This window comes from Pteropus medius, unplaced genomic scaffold (assembly GCF_902729225.1).
Source record: "Pteropus medius unplaced genomic scaffold, Ma_sr-lr_union100, whole genome shotgun sequence".
Classification (NCBI taxonomy): domain Eukaryota; kingdom Metazoa; phylum Chordata; class Mammalia; order Chiroptera; family Pteropodidae; genus Pteropus; species Pteropus medius.
This window is the reverse complement of record NW_024349519.1, coordinates 3,358,532-3,371,903: the sequence shown is the minus strand read 5'-3', so window position 1 is coordinate 3,371,903 and position 13,372 is coordinate 3,358,532. Positions and strand designations below refer to the sequence as shown.

The 13,372-nt window shown below is 35.3% G+C and overlaps 2 protein-coding genes across 7 annotated transcripts in view; one reads left to right on the top strand and one right to left on the bottom strand.

Moving 5' to 3' along the window:
• The window catches only part of ARID2 (AT-rich interaction domain 2), a 128,177-nt gene extending 127,798 nt beyond the window's left edge, over nucleotides 1-379 (top strand). The window contains exon 21 of one of the 2 annotated variants that reach the window (XM_039882238.1): nucleotides 1-379. This exon is cut by the window's left edge and continues 2,831 nt beyond it. The gene's annotated coding sequence lies outside the window, so the exon portion shown is untranslated. The other variant, XM_039882237.1, reaches the window with a different exon arrangement.
• A 7,970-nt stretch (nucleotides 380-8,349) lies between these two features.
• The window catches only part of SCAF11 (SR-related CTD associated factor 11), a 65,692-nt gene continuing 60,669 nt past the window's right edge, over nucleotides 8,350-13,372 (bottom strand). For 3 of the 5 annotated variants that reach the window (XM_039882232.1, XM_039882233.1, XM_039882234.1), the window contains 3 exons: nucleotides 12,253-12,471; nucleotides 11,781-11,900; nucleotides 8,350-11,533 (listed from right to left, as the gene is read on the bottom strand). In XM_039882232.1, the coding sequence (XP_039738166.1) occupies nucleotides 11,387-11,533; nucleotides 11,781-11,900; nucleotides 12,253-12,471 (486 nt within the window). In that variant the 3' untranslated portion in view covers nucleotides 8,350-11,386. The remainder of the gene's footprint in view (nucleotides 11,534-11,780; nucleotides 11,901-12,252; nucleotides 12,472-13,372) is intronic. The other 2 variants (XM_039882235.1, XM_039882236.1) reach the window with 2 other exon arrangements.

Genomic DNA, 13,372 nt, shown 5'->3' with positions numbered 1-13,372 from the left:
TCATGAAAAGGTGCTCCTCGCTAGACAGAAACTTGCCGATTTCCAGTATTGTTACTTTTGTCTAAAGTTCTGTAAATACATGCTTTAATGTTATCTTTAAGAAATCTATGTAAATAATATAGTCTACAACATAGAGACTGTACAATTCTGTGTTATATATGTGCCTAGTGCTCTGTTGGCACTCAATAAATTTTAAATAACAAAATTGATAATCATATAGCCAAGGCATATTTTTCTTCCAAGCTCAAGACAGGATGTGACTATATCCTAATGAGACTCAGTAGTTCAAGCCACACATGAAAACTTGTCTCATTACTTTATAGTCATGCCGTGTATGTTTTTTTAACCAGAAAATGACAATAAAAATGATTTTTAAAATGAGAATGTTTTGGATAAGTGACTTCTGTCCTGATCTTAATCACTGTGATTGAATCATTAAACACCAAAGGAAGCTGAATGAGATGTTCTTTATCACAAAACAAGCTACAAAGAAGCAGGAGCACAGCTACAGCATTAACCACGTGGGGCACCTGGCACTTTATTCTGGGATCTCTTTGACCAAATAGTAATAAGTTAAAAGAGAAAAATCCAGGCTCTATCCAAGGGAAAATTTAGCTTATCACTCTCATATTGCTTTAACTCTTCAGAGTACATAAAAAAGTGGCTGGGATTTTAACTATCCCCTCTCAAGGCAGCAAAATGAAGACAGTGCTACTTTCTAATTACATTACAGCCAGTGTTAACTTTGTCCACTACCTTGGTTTTTGTGAACCTGTAGTTGCATTCGTATATCCTATAACCGTAGGATTAAATACTTCTGTTGGTAGAAATGAAGTCCAGGATTGCACTATGTATAAATAAGCAAGGCTAAGGCACTTTGTCACATACATAGGTGAGTAGACCGATTTCCTCTAAGACGACTATAAGTCCTCACTTGGAACTGTTGGAACAGCATGTAATGAAACCAATTTTACCAAAGGCTAACTGATAGAAACAAGTTCCTATCTCATCTCACCATTTTTAGAAAATGACATTACCCGAGGACCTGCTGTACACTTAAGTATTAAGGAGCTATCATTAAGTCAAGTCCTGATTCCTGTGGATTGCAGTCTGAAATACAGTCCACACTGGGTACACGTATGCATTCAAAAGATAAACTGCCCTTTAAAAAATAACTTGCAAATAGATAATACAGCAATGCAGTTCAAGAATCAAAAAGTTTTGAAAAGGTTTCCAGTGATATCCACCCATATGCTGGATCCCACCCCACTTGCCAGGTGACCACTGTTCGTGTTTGAAGTACGTGTCGATTACATACAAGCATATAGGAATATTTTCTCATTTTTACACAAAATATTTCATACCATAAACACTGCTGCACTTTTTAAAAAAAAATTTAAGATATTTTCATATTGGTATATAAAGAGTTTTCTCGTCCTTTCTTGCAGCGATGTTGTGTAGTATTCCATTTTCTGGGTGTACTGTGATTTAACTAAGTTCCCTGACTGATGGACATTTAAATTGTTTCTGGACTAAGTATGCTAGTCCAGACCACCTCCCTCTGTCAATCACTGTGCTATCATCTCAGTCTTCACAACCCAATGTAATAGCTAATATTTTATAAGTGGAACAAAGAGGGTTAGGATGGTTAAGTACCAAGGTCATATGGCAAGTAAATGGAGCTATTTAACCAGTACACATAGAGCCTAATTATAGAGACTCCTGAGAATTCTTTCCACAGGGAGTCATACTGCTAGTATCTACACACAGAGACACCTATTTTTGGTGCCAATCTTTTACTTCGAATTTGCTTCATTGTTTCTATTATTTTCTTCCTATGCATTTTGTTGTCTCTGTTAGGTTTTCCATGATTCTTCAGATTTATTTTCCAAGTATTTTATTTATTAATGTGGCATCACTCAGCTTAGAGTCAGCGAAACTTTCTGGAAATTCCCTTAAAGTAACATTCCTAAGGCAAAGGTTTATAGTAAATTGAAACAACAGTTTCCAATTAACCACCATCCATTCTGCAGTAGAATTTGAAGAACTGTTAGTTGACTCTTTTGGTCAGAATTATTCCTCAAACATTTTTAGAATATTAATAGGATGTTTTTTTCTCTTTATACCTCTCATTTTATTCAGCTTACAGTATTGATGGAGCACCTCTGCTGCTTGTTTGAAAAGTTAAGGAGACAGTCCTCCTCTGAGGCTAAAACAAGCCTTCAAATGCTACCCAGTAAGGTTAAAAGCAAAACAAGGGCCATAAGAGAATTATAAAGTGTTTGGGAAGTTCAACATGTGACAGGCTTCATTTGATTGCTGGGTGGAGAAGGCAAAGTAGGAAGGGCTTTGTGGAGAAAGAAAAATATCTTTTGATTAGAGACTTTAAAGGCCAACAGAAAGATGGCAGACCTCATAGTGGCAAGAGAGTGTTTGAATTTGGAGAAATCTTGCTCAGGAAGAGTGGAGGTTATAGATTAACTGGTGCAGGGATTAAATAATTAGTAAGAGATAAAACTATAAACACTCTCCGCACATAAAATGCACAGAAATAAAACTCTTGATAGAATTCCAGGGAGGAGCAAAGTGAATTAAGTGTTGCTAAAGCAGAGAAATGGCTTAGTCACCAAAGTAAAGAGAACACTACACTCCATGAAGTGTAGTCGAAATCGAAGTTAACAAATAGATTGAACCACATTTCCTTGGGCGTCAGAATCCCTGACTGCAGTGTATGGCTTCCCTAAACCGATGGTGAGGATGTTCACCTTTTGCCTTAGAGAGGATTTATTGATTCTAATTATCGAATGTGATGTCCTTTTTACAGCTAAACTGTTTCAAAGAACACGACTAATTTTGAGGTCGACAACAATTCCCTTGTGCGGAGCAGTTGCCTAGGAACAGGCAATCTTCTGAGTTGTACAGCCTTTGAAAATTGGTATGGTTTGTTAAAATAATAGAATATTGAAAAAAAAAAAAAGCCGAAAGCTGCCACGGTCTAATAAAAAAAAAAAGAAAGCACAATTATAAGTGTAAACACACTAACTTCGCTCTCATCTAGGAGACTAGATAGGGTGACCAGTTATCATAGATGACTGAGTGATTATGAGAACTTCATGTACTCTGGAGAGGGACAATGAAAATAGATATATGAATTAGCCATTTCTGGCACCCCAAAAGCCTAGGTATGTTGAGTGAGGAAGAGTATCTATGAGGGCATATACAGCTAGGTAGACCTTGTGATGAGCAGAGAGGCAGGATTGTGAGATGGTTATAGTTATAGGCTTTAGACTCAGGCCCATCTGTGAGGTCTGACTTGTCCACTGACTAGCTGAGTGATCTGGGGTAAGTAAATTAACTTCGTCCTCATTTCTTCAGTTGTAAAGTGAAGTTAATAATAGGATCTACATTCCAGGCTGTTATGAAAATTTAAGGGAATAATGCAAATAAAATATCAGTGCAGAGCCAGTAAGAAGCACTCAATGTTAGCCACTACTGCTACGATTTGTAATCAAAATTGTACTTGCTAGAGCTAAGAGAGATGTGATATCAGCTATTAAAGTATAATAGAAAAAGACTTCTTTAAATGATTTTGAAAAAGCCATGCTACAATGATAATTTTAGGAGTGTCTATAATTCCTTTAGGCAAGTGTGTCAATATCCTGTCGAATTCAGCATGCACAGCCTGCCCTTACCAACAGCTGGGTTCTTACAAGAGTCTGATTGCACCCTGGAACTGTGTGAACACCCTGGAAATGTTCGACATTATTTCCCTACTTAGGGGAATCTAAACCCCAGATAAAATAGTAGATTAGAATTTGAAAACAAGGTTTAAAGGTGTGTTGGGGGGGGCGGCACAAACTGTCAGGTGCTGCTTCTGCTTCTGAAAGCAAGGATAGAATCCAAATGGTTTTAAGACAAGCTGTGATCTAATTAATTATGTTGCTCTAACAAAACAGCTGTGATCTACAGGGGATCTAAAATGTTGATTGTGGTTTGCTTCTTGGTTGCACATTAGCCTCCACCTGTGGAGATTTTCAACTATCCCATACCCAGAGACATTAAATTGGTTTGGGGTGAGCCCATATATTGCCTTTTTTAGAGCTCTCTCTGCAACCCTAAATACGCAGCTTCATTGCAAACCACTGGACAAGTACATTGTATTTCCATCATTTTGCGAGAGCAGACAGTGGGAAAAACCAGTCAGATTATAAGGACAGAAATTCTCCAAGTAAATAAGAAATTTTGGCATTCACATTGTTGACCCAAGAAGGAATATACCCGCCACAATGGATATCTTGTGGTTAACGGGGCCCAAATACATAACCAGAGTCTGGCAGCCCTTGCTTACAGAGGTCTCTCAAGCATACTGCATATCAAGGGAAAGCTACAGACAGAGATGCTAAACCTCCTGCACTGCATTCCAACCTTACAAAGGAGTTCCTGGAATTACATTTCGACCAATAGTCTGAGACTTGCCCTGTCCAATCAGAGCTTGGTAGCTATATCCTCATTTGCATCCATACTGACTAATCAGAGTGGCTCCAAAATGGCCAATCAGATCGCGCGGTTCTGACCAATCAGGGACTACAGCGGGGACTTTACATAAGTAGGCATCAGTCGTTGTCTCAGCGCGGTACACTTTCTGGTTTCTACCAGAGGCAGCACATTTCTCCAGTTTGCAAACAGTTTGGGTGAATGAAGTTTCTCCTTTCGCTACACCTTAGACTGAGGATTCCTGTTGGTATTGGATTGTTGGCAGCGATTTTTGTTGACATCTATTATCTCAATCTTCAAGGTAAGTGGGCAGCAGCCTACTTTATGTAGGTCCCTCCAGCTCTGAGAAGAAAGGTAATCAAGTTCACAAAGCTCTGCTCTAGTTCTCTGTGCGCTCTAAAGCCAAGACCCCTAATTTAACCACCACAAATGGATTGTCTTCTCCAGTGCTCACAGTACTGGGGAGAATATGCTCTAGCTGTTATGGTTTGGGAAATCTACTTCCTTGCGACTAAGGGGGTTCTCAGCCCACAAAGCCAGTGGATGCTAACTACTTCCAGACTAGTACCTAGAGGAGGCTGAGCTCGTTCCTTGGGAGCTGTGTGAGGATGCTTATCATAGCCAGGTGCTCGATCTTGAGACCTTAGACCAAGGCAAGAGTGGGAAGTTGGCAGCTCTCCAGCCTAGAGAAAAGCTTCTAGCTCCTTCCCCCACCTTCACACCCCAAGCAATGAGGGTGCAATTAGAAAAAATTTTTTCTTCTGATTATACAACTCTTATGCACTGTAGCAAACTTACAAGCCAAAGGAAAGCCTAGAGGAAAAAAAAAATCTGCAGTTAATTAATAATTAGTATTTTTTGGTCTTTAAAAAAAATAAGGTTGGAATATTGTAGTTTGTGTCCTATTTCTTCTCCATTTAAGGTTATTGTTTCCCCTGAAAACATTTAAAATAGCTGCAAAATACCTTCACATGACTGAAGCATAGTTTAACCACCCCCTCCAATTTTCCATGATTAAATACTAGAAAGGACTATGTGGACCAGTATGTTTAGGGAAAGAGTATATGGCTCGTTTAAGGCTCTTTATTCTTATTTTCAAATTGCCTTTTAGAAAAATTGTACAAATTTTCATTCCTACCTGTACTGAGTTTCTTCATGGCATCTTGCCAGTATTTTAAAAAAATTTTATCAGTTTGATAAAAGAAAATTTATTACGTTGTTTCACTTAACTATACGGTCAAACACTTTTTCATGTTTATTAATCACTTTTACTGAGCCTTGAAAGATTTTGAGCAGAGTAATCTGCAAACCTGATCATGTCAAACACTTCCTGCTTAAAAGTTTTTCTTTGCATACATAACATATTGCCTTAAAAACTCTCCACCAATCTTCATTACAGCTATTCTAGGCTTAAGGTTTCCATGCTGACTACAGACCTTTTGCACCTGCTATTCTCTGTCATCCTTTCTCTTTGCCTAGTTCTTATTCATATTTTAGCTCTTTGCTTAAGTGTCTTCTCTTTCAGGGACTCTTATTGACAACTCTTAGGTCCTTTTACCCTGTATCATAGATTCTTGGAGCACATGTAGTCCTACCTGTTGTACCCTGCTATCAGTTATATATGCAGCAGGTCCTCAAATAATGTGATTTTTGTTCATTGTTTTATATTGATGAGAAAAAAAAAAATCAATTCCTGGCTGGGGCAACTGTCTGTGTGGAGTTTGCACTTTCTCCCCATGTCTGCCTGGTTTTTCTCCAGGTACTCTGGTTTCCTCCTACATCCCAAAGATGTGCACATTGAAATTTATTGGCCTGTCTAAATTGCCTCAGTCTGTGTGTGGGTGTGTGATGCACCCTGTGATGGAAAGGCATCCTGCCAAGGGTGAGATCCCAACTCGTGTCCTGAAATGCTGGGAGAACCCTTGGCCACCGGCTACCCTGAACTGGAATCAGTGGATTGGCAAATTATTCTTGTTTTTATTAATCTTTCTTAAATATATAGCTCACATGTATTTCAATGTTTAACATTAGAAGTATTTGGGGTCTTTACTTAGAATTTTGGTATTCTCGTGACCAGAAATATGCTGTAGAAACTTAACTCTGGTTTATATCAATTTGTCTACGGTAAAAATTGTTTCCTTATATATCGTTTCACTTAGAGAGTTTCCAAGAATTTACTGACGATGTGAAGGACTTAAAGTGGATAGCTTTTTTCCTGCCATATGATATAGTTCCATGAGAGCAAGTACAGTATTGTTTTGCTCACTCTCCCCTAGTGTCTAACACACAGAGGTTGTCAAATAAATTATGTAAAATAATATGACCAAAGCTGTGCTATTGGAAGGTTAATCTGTAGTGTATAAAATGAACTGGTGTGTATAGAATTTAAATAATAGTCGAGACTATTAAAAGAGGTCAGATGATAACATTAGTGGGAACTAAAAGGAATTTTATTGCAAAGGAAGACGACACAGAGGAAATAGCAATTTTTGAGAGAATGAGATGGGGTAAGAAGAGGGAAGAATGCATGAAAGATGCTTTCAAGATTAAAGGCATCTCTAAGATAGGAAAAAAATGAGACCATTAAAACGGCAAAAATGAGGTCTGGTTAGACACAGGATATCCTTCCCTCAATCCTCCCAAAGTCAATTGTGTCTTCTGTGCTCCAGTATACTTCCTTTTAGTTCAACCATTACTCCCATGTGTTACATAAATGTTATTTTATATCTGTAAGCTCGGTGTAACGCCCCATGCTCTCTGGAACCAAGGGGAGACTGTCAAGCACTAACTAACTGGCATCTACCAATCCTAGGTCTGAATCCTGGCTCTATCACTAAGTGGCTGTGTAACTAAGGAACTCAGTTAATGCTTTATGCATTTCAATTTTCATCAGTAGGGCAAAGATAATTAGGATGCTTTTATAGATTAAATGAGGTAACACACATAAAATGTTTCAGTGCCTGGCACATATCACAGGCTTAAAATTTTTTAATATTTTATTCTTTTAGAAGAGTGTGGTATGAATAAACCTAGTATGTGAAGAATCCAAGAATTCTTGACACACGTGTGCAGTTTGATGAAGTGAATGTTCACTAAGACCTTACGAATAAGAATAATTTGGCATGCTCAGTCCCAATATCAAAGGTGGAATTAAAGGTAAAGCATTAAGCTCAGAACTGTGGTAGAACTATAAATTAGTATATCCCTTTTAGCGAACAATTTGGCAACATCTATCCCAATTTAAAATGTGCATATCCTGAAATTCAATATAACCTCATACACAAAGAGGTTCACAGATGTTAGAAAGGATGGTCATTAAGTTTCTAATTAGCCAAAACTTGCACATAAATGTCCATCAACAGAACACGATATAGCCATTATAAAATAGAACATGGACAACGGAATATATTTTCAATTTCTTAAGAGGACTACGGGTGCAGAACAGTTTACACCGTATCATGTGCTGGAGAAAAAGATCTGTGAAACCTATTATCCTAGAACCTCAAAAAGCACTTTTGTAATTGCACTATTAAAAGAAACAGACCTTTCTGATGGATCCCTCTGGACAGAAAAATCAGCTTAGGAAAATGGAATTTTACACTAAATTGAATTTTAAAAAATTATATATTGTGTGTGTATAATTAATTACATTTTAAAATGTTACATGGGGAAATAAAAACTAACTGACCAAAGAAAATCTGAAATGGGTACAATTTATGTAGTAAGATGTTTACATATCTTATTTATATTAGTTTATATTTTATTTACTTTAGTAAAAACAACTTAATATCCAACAGTAAAGGGTTGTTTTAAAAATGGAACACTCATGTAATAGAATACTATGTAGTCATTAAGTAATGCTGTAGAATTTTTATTAAAATGGAAACTTCTCAATACATCAAGAGAAAAGGATAAGTTACAACAGTTATGCGCAGTTTGACGATGTTAATAGTTGTTACCTTTAAATGGTAGAATTACAGGTGATTTTTTTTTTGGTTTCTTCCTATTTACAAATATTTTATTATTTTTCTATTTCCTACAATGTTACATAATTAGGGAAAATGCTATAAAATAGATGCTTATAGCTAACTTGAACCTTGCTTTACAACTTGGACATTAATGTAACTATGAAGCTAGTCACTTTGGTACAAATTCAAGAAATACTTCAACACGTTTGGAAAGTTATAATGAGGTAAAAGTCACCAGGAATCTTAATAAAATGTTAGACACTACTTTGTTTATCAAAAGGCTTTATTAGAAAATATTACATACTACATATCTGTTTGAGTATTGTTTCAGTAGACAGCACTCCATCCTCATTCTACAAACAATGTCTCACCGACCACCAGCAACCACTCTGCTTCAGAAGCTTCCTCTCTTGGATGCAACATTCAAGCAGTACACACTGTGGCCATTTAAAGGAAGATAATGAAGAAAATGTGGTAATTACCAAAAAAAAAAAAATCACAAAACTTTTGGAATGTTAAAATAATAAGTAACTACTTTCATTCTCAAAATTCTAGGCATCGCTATAGTTAGGCATCACTAAATATAGGTCAATGTGGCTAGTAAGTTAAAAGGACCAAGGTTTCAGAGGTCAAGTTAATACTGAATCTTCATAAATAATGAGAAATCTGTAACCCCACAAAATGTTTTTGATTAGGTTGGTGCACATGCGAACAATGTAAATTTCTGGAAAAAAGAAAAAAAAAAAAAAGAATGGGGAATGGTAAAGCAGTTTTTTTTTTAACATAAAGCATGCACTTTCTAATATTCTTAAATATTTCCAAGTTTTCCAAGTTTTCATTCTAATCCAGTAACATTCTTCATTAGCTATTTTAAATGGAGTCTAACCAGTACCCCAACCAGATATGGAATACACAGTTGCTGTTTTCTAGAAAGGTGGAAATAATTCATGGCAATGCCACCAAAGATGTGAAACTTTAGCTTTTGACCACACCATCTAGTTTTTCTTCAAAACATTTAAAGTGTTTGCAAAAGATAAGCGCTACAATTTAAAATGTCACCCAACTCCCAAAAGTCACTGAAAGAAAATGAAGGAAAAGTACGCATCGTGTGATTAATCAGCTTAGGCAATTTGCTACAAAATTTTCAAAGTGTGAACCAGCTTTAACTGAAAATACTGAAAGTTCACACAATTGTTTCTAGAGTTCAAAACTGAAACAAATGAGGTGTACATTGATATTTAAAACACTGTCTTAATATTTTATTAGAAATATACTTCCAAACTTTCCCATTATAATCTAAACACAAACTTTAATTAAAAATATATATATATATAAATCAGCAGAATACTATATTACAAATGGCCAGAAATGCAGAATAAAGACCAAAAACTGCCTGGAAATATTTCTAACACTTTTGGGGGTTATACTCATAATCTAAATAAGATTATGAACTAGCACAATCATTATTGAGACCATCATTTTAAAATATTTTGCCTATCAAAGCTAGCACCAGAAAAGTATTGTGCACATAAAATTGAGAAACACATAATTTTTACTTAAGAAAAGCATTGTCCTACAGAGCACTGCTCTTGCTAGTTTAGCTAGTAAAAAGGTTAGTCTGTCTCAGAGGCATACATCTATCTTTGAACCATTAACATTTTATCTGAATAGCGTTCTAGTTATTCGGTATCTATTGGAAATTGTTACTGGAATGAAAGTAGTTTGTCATGGAGATAACCAATTAAAATAATGATACTATAATATTTTTAACTTACCTTTTATAAAAATTAATATTCTAGTATTTAAAAAAAATCAAATCCCTAGTCCCTGAAAGCCTAACCAAAACTCCATTATTTAATTCCTCTCCCTTTCCAAAAGAGATTTTATCATCTAGATTTTTCCAACATGGTTAATGGCCACCATATGTTCACCAAATTAACACTTTATTCACTGTAAAGCATTTGGAGATTTCTCAAGTTGTGAAAAGAATTTCATTAGTAATTAGATAGATGAACAACAATCTGAAAACCACTGAAGTGAGTCTCATGAGTCTACCTTAGTCCTAAGGAAGAGAGCATCACCACTTAAAAGCAATTCTCCAGTTGACACAGATAATTTATCATCTCTGACAGGTAGAAGATATTATGCAATAACATGATTTTTACAAAGTCAACCCCCTTTTCAAACTGGTCTTCTAAATTCAACAAAGAATTTAGACTGCCAAAGTGGTAAATCTAGCAAGTCAAACTGCTTCATCTCAATTTTGGGGAAAAAAGGCACAAAGAAAAAACAAGCAGCATAACCTTTATTTGGTGATACAATAGGTGAACAGTGTTCCAAAGCTGTGAACACTGAATTTTACTCATGATAATTCGTTTTCTATCTAAGCAATTTATTCAGATGTGTGCTTTAAAAATACAGATTAGGAACCCTGCAATTGGTATGTTCTGTTATTAGAAATATTCTTCATGGTAATACAATACTTAACTTTCTATAATTAGAGGGAAAAATCATATAGATCATAGTTTATTTTTAGCCTGACAGAATAAATGTATTATATATATCTCTTCCAAAACCAGCGCACTTAGAAATTTCTAATTTATGCACTTCATTGTTCAAATCAAAAAGCTGTACATCTTCCAGTATCCACACTATAACACAGTCCTAGTAAAAATGCACATTCCTTTAACCCCTTTGTTGAATTTGCTTTTAGTTTTTGTGGGGAGGGGGACAGGGGAGGAAAGGATATAGAAGTTGCAGTGCAGAACTATTATTTATTTAGAAGAAAACATTATATCCTACGTTAAAAAAAATATATCAAAACCAAATTTCAATCACAGTTATGTATGATTTTCAATTAAAGGTACATGTTGAAATTGCACTTTGCAGATATCTTGATAATGTCCTTTACAGTGCTCTCCATTTCAGCCTATGTTTTTTTCAGTAGAGACAGGTTCTTCCAGAGTTTTCTTTTGGCTTCCCTTCCGTGAATATTTGTATTTGTCTACGTAGGCTTTAACCAGATTTGCCACTTTAGCAGAATTGACTTCTCCACTCTTACTATGACAAACCTGGGAAAAAAGGATGGAAATTTATTATAGGAAGCAAAATGGAAAGTTTTGTGAAAAACGAATAACCCCAAAGAGATAACCAGACATTCTTCTATATTTCATATCTCATATAAATGTATTCAAAAGGTAAAAGAACAGACAATTAAAAGATAGCTCTTATTATTTTAAATAGACTTAAGCATTTCTCTATTAAAATAAAGATGGTTCAAAACAATATGTACATAACTCTACTAAAGCTATAACTTACTTTATCTACTGCTTTCCGTACAATCTCTTTATATTCTTCCTTGGTGATATCTTTATTTTGGTAAAATGGCTTAATGGCCAGTTTTACCTCCTGTGCTGCTTTTTCTTGAATCTGTAATTTCTGATAAGAGAAAAATGCATAATTCTTATTTTCCCAAATCACATACTTTCAAAAAAAGTCTTTAAAAATATAAAATTGAAAACACTGCACATTTACATTAGAGGGAACTCTTCAAATATTAGTGTCACAAACACAAAAGTTATTTACTAACATACATATTAAACATTTCTAAAAATAATTATATTACTAGTAACTCATTAGGCATCAACATATCTTGATAGAATTCTTCAAATAATGTTAGAATTTGAGACTAGCAATAAATTCCCTTCACCATTCATACAACATAAAGCTGTTATTTTTTCAACTTTATCATATACAAAATTATGCAGGTTGCTCTCAACCTTGAACTTGCCTTGTCTGTCTTCGAGCTATCTGCGCTGGCTTCCACTGTAACACTTACTTTGCTTTCTGCCAATTTTACAGCAGCATTAGAGGCTTTGCTGTGACTTGATGATGAAGTATTACCAGAACTTGGTCCCTGAACTGTTCCCATATTTCCTGGGGCTGCTGTCGGAGCAGGCAAGACTGGTGTACTCATGTTATTACTTACATGAGATGCACTAGGAATACCCTGTTGTAAAGAGTTATCATCAGTTAATGAATTACTTGTACTCAATAGAAGTCTTTTAGTCATGTATTAGAGATGACATTAAAAAAACTCAAAGCAATTCACCCTTAGCACTTAAAAGAGAAATGCATATTTCAGGTCAATTATATCTAAAGGACTCTGAAGAAAAATGAATAACATTCTTAAAGAGCCTTATTTAAATACGTCAACATTACTTTTATATATATGTATTATAACGCTCTGACACCAACACTAAAAATAAGACCAGCATTTAAAGAACATTATCTGTCACACCCCAATAATTTTAAAAATAAAATATAAATTTTAAAAAAGAGAATATTATCTTTCCTGCAAGGCTCTTCATGAAAATTAACTAAAGTAAGTGCCCCTCCCCCCGGCCTTTAAAGATGGGAGAAAATGAGGCAGTGAACTCAAATGGCTTGCAGTGAGTTGATAGCAGAAAAAGATAAAAGATCTCATTTTCAGGAATCCCATTCCCCTGCTCTTCCAACTATATCTCGCTGTCAGGATTCTAGAATTTCTGAAATGTAGACATAACACTTTAGCAACACAATGTTTATAAATTATCAAATTTTACTTATGCCTCAGAGATACCTCTTTCTTTTTAGCATGGTATATTTATGAAAATGAAACACAGTAACAGATAATGAACAGCTTTACGTGGTGTTGGTCCAAACAAGACAATTCAAGTTTCACCATAGTGTTTTGTCACAAGTTCCCACCCCCTAAAAAATCCAATAAATTAGGGAAAAATTTTAAAGCACCCACAACTCGATCCTAGTTTGGCTCATGATCTGGGCTTCTTAATATGACAAGACCTGTTTGGATGTCAGTAACAGCATAATGTAGCCTAGATTTGATTTATGCCTTCAATTCATTTTCT